Genomic DNA, 14,497 nt, shown 5'->3' with positions numbered 1-14,497 from the left:
ATATCCTCCACCAAACACTCATCCAGCTCACACCTCCACCTGTCACTGGATTACCAGCTACCTGACTGGCTGACTGGCAGCAGCAGGTGTGTCAGGATGTGGTGTGGGAGTGGACCCCAAAATGCCGACGAGCAGGTAGAGCTGTGGTGGGTAAACGTTTTAATTAAAGAAAAACTCACTCAGGCAGGTAGTAGCAGAAGCAGGCATGACAAGTGGACAGGTATGGCAAACAGGCAGGGGACATGGACAGGCTTGACATGACGGAGTGACGTCAGTGAGTACAGTGACTGCTTCCGCAGAGAATGAACAGAGTGACTGTGTATATATGAACATGGCAAAGGAGAAGCAGGGTGGCTGATTGGCATGGTACAGGTGGACCGAATGAAGCTGATTACAAGCTATGGCAGGAGTGAATACAAAACATTGCTGGAACTAAACAAGGACACAATCAGACCCAAGAAACAATTTATAGATATAACAGAACATAAACCTAAATGCACTCAGAGCAGACTACAAGAAAAATAAGAAACTAAACCTACGGAAACTAAAGCACCACCTGGAAAACAATGATCAGAAGCAAGATCCAAAACACAACTTGAAAAACATAATCAGAAGCTTAGAAAATACCTAAAAACAAAAACTCAAACACCCTCATCTTCTCCACACAAAAACCATCAGCACCGGCACCCCCCAGGGGTGTGTTCTCTCCCCACTCCTCCTCTCCATGCACACAAATGACAGCAGCTCAGCAAACCCGTTTGTAAAACTCCTGAAGTTTGCAGATGACACCACTGTCATTGGTCTGACCTAGAAACCAGAAAGGGCGTAAAATGCAACCACCTGAAAAAAATGCCTTCCAAGGCATTGTCATAGGCATAACAAGTACAATCTTTTAAGCTTCAGACCATTAAAAGCATTTTTGTAACTTCTGTTAATGTTCATAATTTGTGTATGGCTGTATGGACTAGCTTGTGTTCTTAAACTCATGTGTTAAATCTGATCAATAAAAATGGTGTTGAGCTATTTGAGGTATCTTTTTCTCAGTCACCTCCTGCTTCTCCTCCCTCTGAATGTAAAAGCAATTTCAGCTAGACAGGCTGAGACATCACGTTGTGCGCCATAATGGATTGTCCTTTTCATAACAAGATGTCCAGCAGACATCCATCCATCTCTCCTGACGGCAAGCCGCTGTGTGCAAGTGAGCTCACATTAGCATCACCTTTACCGACCATAATTGGCATCACAAGGATCAAAGGAGCACTGCAGCTGTGAAATTCAAATGACCAACAAACAGGTTGTCATTTCATCCTCTCAGCCCATTTAAATTGACAATCAATACCGCACACTGCCAGGCTACTCTAAAGCCTCTCTATGGTTCTCATAAAATGTCTTGTTAGATTCATTCAGGCATTTTCTTGATGTAAAAACCTCCTGGGGTTTTACTTCATCTTCTCCACCTGTTTGCTTTTAATAATACGTGTTAGGCTGGTAGTTACAAGTTTGTGTGTGCATGATTAAACAGACCACAGGTTGAGCTGTAATTATTTATGTTTCAGTGTAGTATGTGTGCCTCGATGTTGAGAAGGTGGTTTTAGTAACACCTATTGAAGTGATATCCTCTTTTACAATGAGACCTGCTCTCTTTTTTAGCCATGGTCCCCATGGAAACAGGGATTTCACATTGCATACTAAGAGGGCACAGACATGTCCACCATACATGTGTAGTGGTTAATGCTGCCATTGAAGGAGATCAAGCTTCTTTATAAACATCTCAGTGGGAAGCATTTAAGAGCCAGTCAGGTATCAAACACAGATCCCTGTCCAAGGCACAATGTTGAATGCCAAGAATCAAAGTCCTTTTTTCCCCCAATAATGGTGGCTGATTGATGCCCGCTAGATCTGGCATTCTCACTGTGCATTACTAATCTTTACTGGAAATCTGTCCTTGATCATGACCCAGCTGTGTAAACAACTTATGTCTAGTTAGTGATGTTACCTCTAACACCGAGGCTTCAAAGCATGCTTCAAACTCGACAGGGTAGCTATGGTGAAGCAGTGGGCCGGAGCTTGCTTCATGTGACGTCACCGATCACGTGTAAACCACTTCACTGCTTCATTCAGACCGAGTCAGCTGACTGCTTTGAGTTGACTGGCGGAGTTTCAAACATCTAGCGCGATTCAGTCTATTTAAAATGGCTCAAGCCCCGGTTCACATCCCCGTTCTACACATATTATACGTTACGAACAGCTCTCGATTTTGGATATTCGGAGTTTTGGTGGACTATTCTGTCATGGAGCAACCATCTAGGAAGTGTTCTGAAGTGTGGGAATATTTTGATTTGGTGCCACCTAATAAGGTAATGTACATTCAAAGTGTTTATTAGAAACCCTATAGCCTATACTATGCAGTAGTGTTACAGTCATGTGTGGTAACGGGTTGTTATCTTGGTTTTACAGGTGCAGTGTTTGCTTTGCCCGCAGCTGCTGACGGATAATAATAATAATAATAGTAATAATACGTCATCAATGCTGAGGCATTATAGAGCCAAACTGGAGAACATACAGCCTCTTGCCTCCAATCAAGGTCAGCATAACATAGATATACATGCAGAATTAGAAAGAATGACAGTTAAATGTTTGTAAGTTAAAATGAAGTTACTTGTCTTTCTTATTTTCTTTCTTTATTTTTTTTAGGATCCAGGAAGCAAGAGCTTGATGAAGCTCTTGTGGACTTCATAGTGAAGGACTCCCAGCCTTTCTCTGTATCCAAACCTAGACCACCCAGCCAAACAGTTCCTTGTCACACCAGCCTCCTCTGTTCCCTGTGAAAGAGGATTTTCCAAAGCTGGAGAAATTGTCTCAAAAGAAGAAACCATTTGAGTCCTTCTACTGTGCAGAAATTACTTTCTTGAATAAAAACACCTGAATTAACACAAGCTCCCTCTTTATTACACCAAGCACAATGTCCAAAAACACTCAGTACACCAAGCACACTCCCAAAGAAAATAGAATCAGCTTTATTGCCAAGTTCACACATACAACAAACAAGGAATTTGACTCCGGTACATTTTGCTCTCTGGGTTTCTATTTTTTGTTTTGTTTTTGCTTTATTAGATATATTCTGCATATATCTTTATGTCCTTAAATACATATATACACCGTCACCTTAACGTGGTGGAGGGGTTTGAGTGCTCAAATGATCCTAGAGGCTATGTTGTCTGGGGCCTAAATGCCCCTGGTAGGGTCTCCCATGGCAAACAGGTTCTAGGTGATGGGTCAGACAAAGAATGGTTCAAGAACCCCTCATGAAGAACACAATATCGAGGCACGTGACGTCGCCTGGTACGGCGGAGCCGGGGTCCCACCCTGGAGCCAGGCCTGGGGTCGGGACTCGTCGGAGAGCGCCTGGTGGCCGGGTTGCTCCTCGCGGGACCCGGCCGGGCCAAGCCCGAACGAGAGACGCGAGGCCATCCTCCAGTGGGCCCACCACCTACAGGGGTAACTGTGAGGGACCGGTGCAAAGAGGATTGGGCGGCGGACGAAGGTGGAGACCTCAACGGCCCGATCCCCGGATGCTTAGGCTGGCTCTAGGGACGTGGAATGTCACCTCGCTGGGGGGGAAGGAGTCTGAGCTTGTGCGGGAGGTCGAGAGATATCGACTAGAAATAGTCGGGCTCGCCTCCACGCACAGCGTGGGCTCTGGAACCCATCTCCTTGAGAGGGGTTGGACTATCTTCTACTCTGGAGTGGCCCACGGGGAGAGGCGGCGGGCTGGTGTGGGTTTGCTTGTTGCCCCCCAGCTCAGCCGTCTCGTGTTGGGGTTTACCCCAGTGGATGAGAGGGTTGTATCCCCGCGCCTTCGGGTTGGGGAGAGGTCTCTGACTATCATTTCAGCCTACGGGCCGAGTGGTAGTGCAGAGTACCCTGCCTTCTTGGCGTCCCTGTCGGGGGTGCTGGATAGTGCCCCTCCCGGGGACTCCATTATTCTGCTGGGGGACTTCAACGCCCACGTGGGGAACGACAGTGACACCTGGAGAGGCGTGATCGGGAGGAATGGCCTCCCCGATCTGAATCCGAGTGGTGTTTTGTTATTGGACTTCTGTGCTAGTCACGGATTGTCCATAACGAACACCATGTTCAAACATAAGGGTGTCCATCAGTGCACTTGGCACCAGGACACCCTAGGCAGGAGGTCGATGATCGACTTTGTTGTCGTATCATCAGACCGCATGTTTTGGACACTCGGGTGAAGAGAGGGGCTGAGCTGTCCACTGATCATCACCTGGTGGTGAGTTGGATCCGCTGGAGGAGGAGAAAGACGGACAGACTCGGCAGGCCCAAGCGCATAGTGAGGGTCTGCTGGGAACGCCTGGCGGAGCCCTCGGCCAGGGATGTATTCAACTCCCACCTCCGGGACAGCTTCGACCAGATCCCGGGGGATGTTGGAGACATAGAGTCCGAGTGGACCATGTTCTCTGCATCTATTGTCGATGCTGCTGCCCATAGCTGCGGCTGTAAGGTCTGCGGTGCCTGTCGTGGCGGCAATCCCAGAACCCGGTGGTGGACACCGGCAGTAAGGGATGCTGTTAAGCTGAAGAAGGAGTCCTATCGGCTGTGGTTGGCTTGTGGGACTCCTGAGGCGGCTGACGGGTACCGTGAGGCCAAGCGTGCTGCGGCCCGGGCTGTGGCAGAGGCAAAAACTCGGGCCTGGGAAGAGTTCGGTGAGGCCATGGAGAAGGACTACCGGTTGGCCTCGAAGCGATTCTGGCAAACCGTCCGACGCCTCAGGAGGGGGAAGCAGTGCTTTGCCAACACTGTTTATAGTGGGGGCGGGAGACTGCTGACCTCGACTGAGGACATTATCGGGCGGTGGAAGGAGTACTTCGAGGATCTCCTCAATCCTGCCATAACGCATTCCGTGGTGGAAACAGAGGCTGGGGACTCGGGGTTGGACTCTTTCATCACCCAGGCTGAAGTCACCGAGGTGGTTAAAAAGCTCCGCGGTGGCAAGGCTTCGGGGGTGGATGAGATCCGCCCTGAGTACCTCAAGTCTCTGGATGTTGTAGGGCTGTGTTGGTTGACACGCCTCTTCAACATTGCGTGGCGGTCGGGGACAGTGCCTCTGGACTGGCAGACTGGGGTGGTGGTCCCCCTTTATAAGAAGGGGGACCGGAGGGTGTGTTCCAACTACAGGGGGATCACACTCCTCAGCCTCCCTGGTAAGGCCTACGCCAGGGTATTGGAGAGGAGAGTCCGACCGATAGTCGAACCTCGGCTTCAGGAGGAACAGTGTGGTTTTCGTCCCAGCCGTGGAACACTGGACCAGCTCTATACCCTCTACAGGGTGCTCGAGGGTTCATGGGAGTTTGCCCAACCGGTTCACATGTGTTTTGTGGACCTGGAGAAGGCATTCGACTGTGTCCCCTCTGTGTCCCTGTGGGGGGTGCTCCAGGAGTATGGAATCGGGGGCCCTTTATTAGGGGCCATACGGTCCCTGTACGAGCGGAGCAGGAGTTTGGTCCGCATTGCCGGCACTAAGTCGGACCTGTTCGCAGTGCATGTTGGACTCCGGTCCTGTTCATAACTTTTATGGACAGGATTTCTAGACGCAGCCAAGGGCCGGAGGGGGTCTGGTTTGGGGACCCGTGGATTTTGTCTCTTCTTTTTGCGGATGACATGGTCCTGCTGGCCCCTCTAGCCAAGACCTACAGCATGCGCTGTGGCGGTTCGCAGCCGAGTGTGAAGCGGCTGGAATGAGGATCAGCTCCTCCAAGTCCGAGGCCATGGTACTCGACCGGAAAAGGGTGGCTTGTCCTCTTCAGGTTGGAGGGGAGTTCCTGCCTCAAGTGGAGGAGTTTAAGTATCTCGGGGTCTTGTTCACGAGTGAGGGAAGAATGGAGCGGGAGATCGACAGACGGATCGGTGCAGCTGCCATAGTAATGGGGGCGCTGTGCCGGTCCATTGTGGTGAAGAGAGAGCTGAGCCGAAAAGCAAAGCTCTCAATTTACTGGTCGGTCTACGTTCCTACCCTCACCTATGGCCATGAACTTTGGGTCATGACCGAAAGAACGAGATCACGGATACAAGCGGCTGAAATGAGCTTCCTCCGTAGGGTGGCCGGGCACTCCCTTAGAGATAGGGTGAGGAGCTCGGCCATCCGGGAGGGGCTCGGAGTAGAGCCGCTGCTCCTCCACATTAAGTCTCTCGGCTGGCCTGGGAACGCCTTGGGCTCCCCCTGGAGGAACTGGAGGAGGTGTCTGGAGAGAGGGACGTCTGGGCGTCTCTGCTGAGTCTGCTGCCCCCGCGACCCGGTCCTGGATAAGCGGAAGACGACAAACGAACGAACGAACAATATACATATATACAAGGTGGAATTGCGACTTTGGTACTCTATTAAATGTTCAACAGAGAAACAGCCTGGGGGAAGAAAGTGTCATAAACAATGCTCTGTAGCAATGGCCTGAGGGTAAAACTCTAAACAGTTTATGTGCAGGGTGTGTGGGGTCTGCAGAGATTTTTGCAGCTCTTTTCCTGACCCTAGACCTGTATAAGTCCTGGATGGATATGAATGACAAATCAAAAAATTTCATTTCATTTATTTTTTTTTTGTCATTTATTTAAAATGGGACAGTGTAATTTCATAAAACAAATGACAATTCAAGTTTAAGAAGCCAGAATTAGCCTAATGGCTATTTTGTAATCTGTAATCCCCTACAGTTCACATTGTTTTTAAATTATTATTTTTTCACGAGTTAATTACTCAGAATCTTTAATGGGTTATTAAAAACACATATGTACCACACACATATATACATACATAAGTGCTATTATTTACACAAGAGGTGCACCACATTCGCAGGGCTTCATTTGGTGCAACAATCACTACTGCCAGTAGATGTCACCCAAGGAAATTGAATGAAGCTTTGGGTAGTGAACCACTTTATGACACAATGGTTCAAAATGATTCTATGCTTCAAAAAGCCTCATTTTGACATCACTATGTCTAGTATGTGAAATGGCTAGTCACAGTCTTTTTTGAAAAGTCCATTCATTATTTCTGCTTTTTATATCAAACACAGTTGAGCACTTTGGTAAATAGTATTACTAATACTCCCAAGCAGAGCTATGTCCATGTCATACTGAAGAAATGGCTCCATTCTGTCGGGGTTGGGGAATTCTTGTTTTTGTGCCTGACTGTGCTTAGCTCCTAGTGGGCGCTGGAGACAATGGGTGGTGGAGACAGGTGTTTTCCGTCCACGGTGATGAGCCCTGGAGTATTTAAGCAGGAGGCAGCCAGCATCTCTTCGCTCGAGTGTTAGCCCACCATGAGAACCGTACCAGAGACTACCTGGATGGTGCCCAGGCCGGCCTCCGGCAGACTATTCCCTAGAGTTCCTCGTTTCAGTCTACTGAGGATACAGGCCAACTACAAGATGCTTGCAGCTGCTGAACTACCAGATCCATTCCAGCTGGCTGCTTTCAGGCTGCTACCTCCACGCTTCACTTACAGCGAGACCTGTCCACCCTCCACCGCTTGTCAGAACTCTTACTTCAAGCACTGTCTGACCAAGCACGGCTTCCAGATCAAGAGACAGAATGGACTTTCATACTCACCTTCTCTGTTTCTCTCCGCTGGGTTCCAGCCCCGAATCCCTCTCCTCCTGGCGGTGAACTCACTTCAGCCTATTAAGACACATTACACAGTTAACATTTGTTGTAGCTTGTTACCTCTACTCACCGTGCGCTTCCCCCCCTACAGCTGGCACTTCTCTACCAGAACTGTTTCGGTTTCCAGAGCGACAATAAAAACCCTATACAAACATTTACCTGTTTCCCTTGGGCATTTTACTGCATGTGGGTCAAGTCGGTTCGAAAAACTATGACAGAACACTCGAGCCAACCCGACCCAACAGAGACGCTTACACTCAGCTTACACCCACCTGTTCCCAAGTAGTCACCTTCCCCGGAACCGGCAATGGAGTCTGAGCCCATGCAAATTGGCCAGGCTCGCCTCACCAGTGAGGAGAGACAGAGGTATTGGCAGACCAGGCGGTGTTTTTACCGTGGTTCTCATGAACACCTAATCGCAGACTGTCCTACCTGTCCTCGGCCAAAAGGGCTGGTCCGTCGGTAGCTGGGGATTTACCGGCTCACCTTCAGCTCCCAGATTTTGCCTATCTGCCTCATTACTCCTTAACCAACAGTTCCAGAATCTGTTCACTCTAATTGATTCAGGGAGCGAACAGAATCTGATTGATCTAGGTTTGGTAAATGCTGCCAAGATTGAGACGTCTCAATCTTTTTCATTGGCCCCTACATTAGTCCGTCATCGGTCCCTCTGCCGTCCACCTCTGGTTGCCTCCCTCCTTACGTGTTCACCCCACTTTCCATGTGTCTCAGGAAAATTATACATGGTTTTAACATTTTTTATAAATAAAAATCTGAAAACCAGGATGCATGCTTATTTGCCCCTTCTTTTCCAATTTCCCCAAATTAGATTTAGAAGTCACCTATTTAGTACATTGTTGTATAATGCAATCTCGGTGTAATTGCAGGTGTTTTGTGCAGGCCTCAGGTTTGTTTGAGAACTCCAGAAAAACAAATGTTATGAAACATTATGAAGACTAAGGAACACACCAGAAAGGTCAGTGATAAAGTAGTGGAGATGTTTAAAGCAGATTTAGGTTATAAAACAATACCCCAAGCTTTGAAAATCTCACAGAGGACTGTTCAGTCATCATCTAATACAGGTACATCAAAATAAATGTTGAATATCATGAAAAAGTTAATTATTTTTGTCACTCATTTCAGAAAGAGAAAGTCATGTATGGATTCATTCCCCATACAGTGAAATATTTGAGCCTTTATTTCTTGTAGTTTTGATGATTATGGCTAACAGATAATGAACACCAAAAAAACTGAATATTTAAAAAAAGTTAGGTATTGGAAACTCACGGTGTCCCACCCTAATCAGCTAATGAACTCAAAACATCTGCAAAGTATTCCTGAGCCTTTAGATGGTCTCTCAATGTGGGTCAGGAGGCTATACAATCATGAGGAAAACTGCTGACTGGACAGATGTCCAGAAGACAGTCAATGGCAACCTCCACAAGGGTAAGCCACAAAAGGTCATAGACCGAAAAGCTGATAGTTCACAGAATGATGTATCCATGCATTTTTATAGACAATTGAGTTGAAGAAAAAGGTGTGGGTGGAAAAGGTGCACCAGCAACAAAGACACCCACAGCCTTAAGATGATTGTCAAATGAAAGCCATTCAAGAATTCACAAAGAGTGGACTGAAGTTGGAGCCAGAGCATCAAGAGCCACTACTCACAGATGAACATTCCTCATGTCAAGCAACTTCTGAATCAGAGACTGGACTTAGCTCAGTGATTTAATATCCTATTTTCATATGAAAGTAAAGTTAGATCCAAGAGTCTGGAGGGAGAGTGGAGAGGCACAGAATCCGTGTTGCTTCAAGTCCAGTGTGGAGTTTCCAGTCAGTGATGGTTTGGGGTACCATGTCAGCTGCTGGTGTTGCGCCACTGGGTTTTCTAAAGTCCAGTCAATGGAGCCATCTACCAGGAAATGCTAGAGCACCACTTTTCCTTCTGCTGACAAGCTGTATGGAGATGCTGATAATTTTCCAGCAGGACTTGGCATCTGTTCACACTGCCAAAGGTACTAAAAGCTGGTTCAGTGAACATGGTGTTATGGTGGCATGAATGAGATCCATGTGTGCCAGGTGTCAGGGCACTATTAGACAGTGCCCTGGCTAGCAAGGTACTATAAGATACTGCCCTGGCTAATAGGGCACTGGCTATTAGCATTATCTAGTACTGTAGGGCACTCTTAGACAGTGCCCTGGGTAAGGCACTATCAACAATGCAGCTGCTTTCCTGGAAGCATTTTGTCACTATGCCTATTATGTTGACATAAACAACAAAAAAAGACATGCTAGTCAGCTAGCATTAGCTTATATCAAGTTAACAACTGCATGCTACCTGTGGATAGCAGGGGCAGTGTAAATTTCTAATATATTTTAACTGAATCTCGCACTAAGGAAATCATAAACTGAGTTACACCCAATATGCACAGAATATTATGCATTGTTACACATACGTAATTTACCTCCTGATGGTCGTCATCTTCTTCTTTTTCTTCTTCTTCTGGTGGCCAATCACACAGGGACTGTAACCAATCATGTACAGCGATATGATGCTGACTGTATCCACTACAGCCAAAAAGATTAACTGCAATAGAGCAAGCAGATTAAAGTTTCTTAAGCTGGTAGCAAAGCAAGCCTGCGCACGCAAATAAATTCTGTGTACGCAGCTATCACTTGTGCAAGTGCACATCTCATTTATGCAAGATTTTACGTGAGATTCTGGCATCCAGCAATGCAGATGACCTGAAGGCCCCCATCAAAGCAACCTGGGCTTCCATTACACCTCAGCAAAACCACAGGGTGATTGCCTCCATGCCACGCTGCATGCAGTAATTCATGCTAAAGGAGCCCCAACCAAGTATTGAGTGCAAGAAATGAACGTATTTTTCAGAAGCCTGACATTTATGTCTACTATATCCTTTTTTATTGGTCTTATGTAATATTCTTAAACACAGAATTTTGTGTTTTTGGGTTGAAATATTTCATACTCTTTGTAATGAATCTATACGAGTTTCATTTTATGAAATGACTGACTGAGATTTTTTGTATCTGTACTTAACAAAACAGTATTAATCAGAGAAGCAACAAAGAAGGCCATGGTTTGGAGGAACTGCAAAGATCCATAGCCCAGCTGGAATAATCTGTTGATGTGACAAGGTTGAAATTCAGTCAAGAGAAGTGCTGTTTGCAGTTTACCACAAGCCTAGAGATGACATGACATCAAACAAAAGAAAGATGCTCTGATCAGATGAGATCAAACTTAAATTCTTTGGCATTGTAAAGGCCAAAATGGCATGTGTTGAGCAGCTTTTCCATTTTGCATGATGAGAATAAGCATAGCATGATATATTTTATTTATTTATGCTTCTCATTCTGATCATGAAACTCTTCCTTTAAGACAACAGAATGGATACAATGATATTCTGTTCCACACTGTTAAAGTTTCTCTCCACATACACAGAGTGAAACTTGTGCCGCACAGAAAACACTTAACAGATACACATCAATTACACATGTATTACAGAAAACACTGCTGACACTGCTCCCATCCTGAACACATCATTCTAATTTTGAAACATGGCGATGTTTCAAAATTCAAAATTCAAAAATGATGGTAGCATCATGGGTGTGCTTTTCTTCAGGAGGAAGGGACAAGATGGAGTTAAATACATTGCAGTCCTACTGGAAGACCTGTTAGAAGACTAGGAAAATAATTATGCTTAACAGACAGCCAGAGCTACAATAAAATGGTTTAGCTCAAATTAAATATGTTGGAATGATCCAGACAAATACCAGACCTAAATTCAGTTTAGAGTCGGACAAGATATTAAAATCATGGCTTCATACACTTACCATCCAGGTTAACATGAGCTTGAGCTATAGGTGTCAGCTGTATTAGACAGAAGTATTGGCTCAAGGGGGATAAATACAAATGCATGGCACCTTTCACATATTCATATGTAAAATATTTTGAAAATCATGAATCCTAATTCTTTCAGTTTTCATTTAAACACTATTGTGTCTTGCCCTATCACATAAACTCCCAGTAAAATACAGTGAAGTTTGCTCTTGCAATGTAAAAAATATGAATTATTTTGCAAGGTACTTTGATATCTGGTTCTATATCTGGACAGAATGAGGTTTTGATCTAATTATCATGTCAGGTCTAAATGCATACTTTTTCACCACATGGCTGCTGGGCTCTGATACAGGCCGGGGTCTGAGCTACATCAGTTAAGGCTGGGTTTAATGATTCACATGGACTAGAGGAGGCTAGCTGCCATTGATGTTGCAACAGCAGTTCCACTTCTGTAATAAAGGAAGCATCTGTGCAGAGTAAAAAATAAATAAATGAGCACAGGCACGCCACATAAGAGACAAGGTACTGTTTGGGCTATTGTGTGTAAACATAGACCTTACCTTGCCTTGATTTTACCTCAGCTGAATGATGTCAATCCCTCCAGTAGCATTCACAAAATCTAACCTTCAGATACTAATTCTGTTTTGTTTTTCCAGGCCTGACTCCTGACAGGCTTGGTCCTCCATCTCATGATACCAGCCCAGTGAGCCCTGAAGCTACCACACCAGGAGCTCACTCTCCATCCCACCTCCACTACCACAGCCAGGTCGAGCACAGACGCTTTTCCATGGAAGTGAGTGGCAACACTCAAACTTAACAAATGGATTAATGCCACAGAAAGAGGGATTATGGTGACTTCCATTTGCCTTGGATTGGAATGAGCCAATTTAACTGTGTTCCAGTTGCAAGTTGGGAAAGCAGTGAGATTATGTCATTAAATATAGGTGCTGAGTAGGTTGTTTGGTCAAAGAAGAGAACAGAAAGAGCCTCATCATTTTTCACAGACCACCCATTATACCTACAGATTTATAACAATGTATTTATCTGCACTGCCTGCATTCAAACACAAACAGGAAAATATTCACAAATAGATGTAAAGCATCATGTGAACACAAAAACCATGATGGATTTTGAGGTTGGGGTTGGTGAGAAATTCTGACTTCAGGGGGGATTTTCAGTTCATTTCCCTGTAACGAAACTTTAAAATTCAAACTTTCAACTTCAAACGGAATGCAACATTTATACCACAGGCATTCAAATTTCTTTTATTTATAAAATTCAATTCAGTCTTTATCTCATATGCTTCTCCAGTCGCTCCCCCCTAAAACTGACCTCTTATATCAAAATGTATTGAATTGAATAATCTAAACAAGAGGCCTCTGGGAAGGATGTTGCTGCCCCCATTTGAAAATTTCATCCAAACGATTTGGTCAGAAAATAAATTACTTTGTTTTTCTTCAGTCCTGCCAGGAGGCATCTTTTCCTTCTAAGAAACATGGCTTCGTGTTTCATTATGAACAGCTTTGAACCAAGCACAAGGGTATTCAGGGTGTAAAGAGGTTGATGTCTTCATCCCCTGCTCTGCAGAATGAGTCACCTTCAAACATTTTAACCTTTCAGTGGCACCACACTTTCTTTTAGAGATGTAAGACTGTTCACAGCCTTACCTTTGCAGGTAAATTCCCATTTGAAGGAGCATGAGTCACCCTGACTCTTTCTTAGGCAGCATCTAGCTTGCATTAGACAGGTCGGTGAGAATACTGTATGCCAGAGCGAATCAGATACTTAGAAAGATGTAATGAGGACAGAAATAAAGCTGTGAAAACTACTGAGTTTTCACAGACCTCTACAGCTACTTGCAACAAACATGAGAAGTGGATTTTTCTAATGTGGGGTTTACAATATGTAGAAAACTAATGCTGTAAAAAACAATTTGTGTCTTTTTTGTAAATATCACAAAGACCTTTTGTTTCTTTGATCTCAAGATCCTTAATGGACAGTTGTTGTAGAGTTTTGCCAAAGGATTGCCAACATCTCATCAATATCACTTCAGTCTCATTAGTTTTCTTAGTTGATGAAGGTAATTGTTATCATTTCATTATATGTGTTCATGAAAAAGAAGAATAAAATTAGTGAACATGTACAACACCTGTAGAACTGTGTTGGACCAGTGCTGGTAACTAATTAACCAGTGAGTCATTCATTCAAACAATCAAATTGCCACCTATAGAAGGGTTGTCCTATCCACTGAAACTCTACTGGAAGAGTCAACCCAAGAACCAATGGACTGTAATAACTGAACCGATCATAAATGGAAGTCCATAAAGTTCTCCAAATCTATTAAGAAGTGTAGAAGTGAGTCCATTTTCAGTTTAGCCACATTTCATTTCTTTCTGGTGTAATGAATGAGTACCGCTGTTTTTTAACTGAGATCTCATGTATACATTTCTATGCCACTAGTTGAAATCATCATAAACCAGTTTAGATAGAGTTTAGATAAATGAAAACTGGACTTCCATCACAACTTCCTCTTCAAAATAATTTTTCCCACCTCCATCATGCCGCTTACAGCTTGCTTCTTCAAGAACCAAGGAACAAAAGCAACTTAGTTTTTTTGAAAGACTCTGAAATTATTCTGTGTAGTGAAAAATTGTCTCATTTTGCTGGGACATACTGTTTATAGCAGCCTCTTAAGTGAATTAATCAACTTCAAGGGCGAGAACTCTATACGCTGTAACTGTCAGGATTTGAATCTGTTTTGTTTTGGGTTTTTCTCTTAACGTGATGGTTTATGTTTTCTAGGCGGTGCTTTAGTTCATTCCTTCAGATTACTTCCTTACTTTTTCTTGTATTTTGTTCATGGTGCATTTTAATTTATGCTCTGTTTCATCTGTGAGATTTTCTTTTTGTTGGATTGTTTTCTTGCATCTCTGTCCAACTCATTCATGTTTTTGTTCCCACTCCCTG

General features: G+C 44.7%; 1 protein-coding gene across 1 annotated transcript in view; it reads left to right on the top strand.

Moving 5' to 3' along the window:
• Positions 1-14,497, top strand: part of cdk18 (cyclin dependent kinase 18) — a 103,841-nt gene that overhangs the window by 48,912 nt on the left and 40,432 nt on the right. The window contains exon 3 of the mRNA XM_047346864.1: positions 12,187-12,323. Within this exon, the coding sequence (XP_047202820.1) occupies positions 12,187-12,323 (137 nt within the window). The remainder of the gene's footprint in view (positions 1-12,186; positions 12,324-14,497) is intronic.

The sequence above is a fragment of the Girardinichthys multiradiatus genome, chromosome 20 (genome assembly GCF_021462225.1).
Source record: "Girardinichthys multiradiatus isolate DD_20200921_A chromosome 20, DD_fGirMul_XY1, whole genome shotgun sequence".
In the NCBI taxonomy this organism is placed as follows: Eukaryota; Metazoa; Chordata; class Actinopteri; order Cyprinodontiformes; family Goodeidae; genus Girardinichthys; species Girardinichthys multiradiatus.
This window is presented reverse-complemented; position numbering and strand designations above follow the sequence as displayed.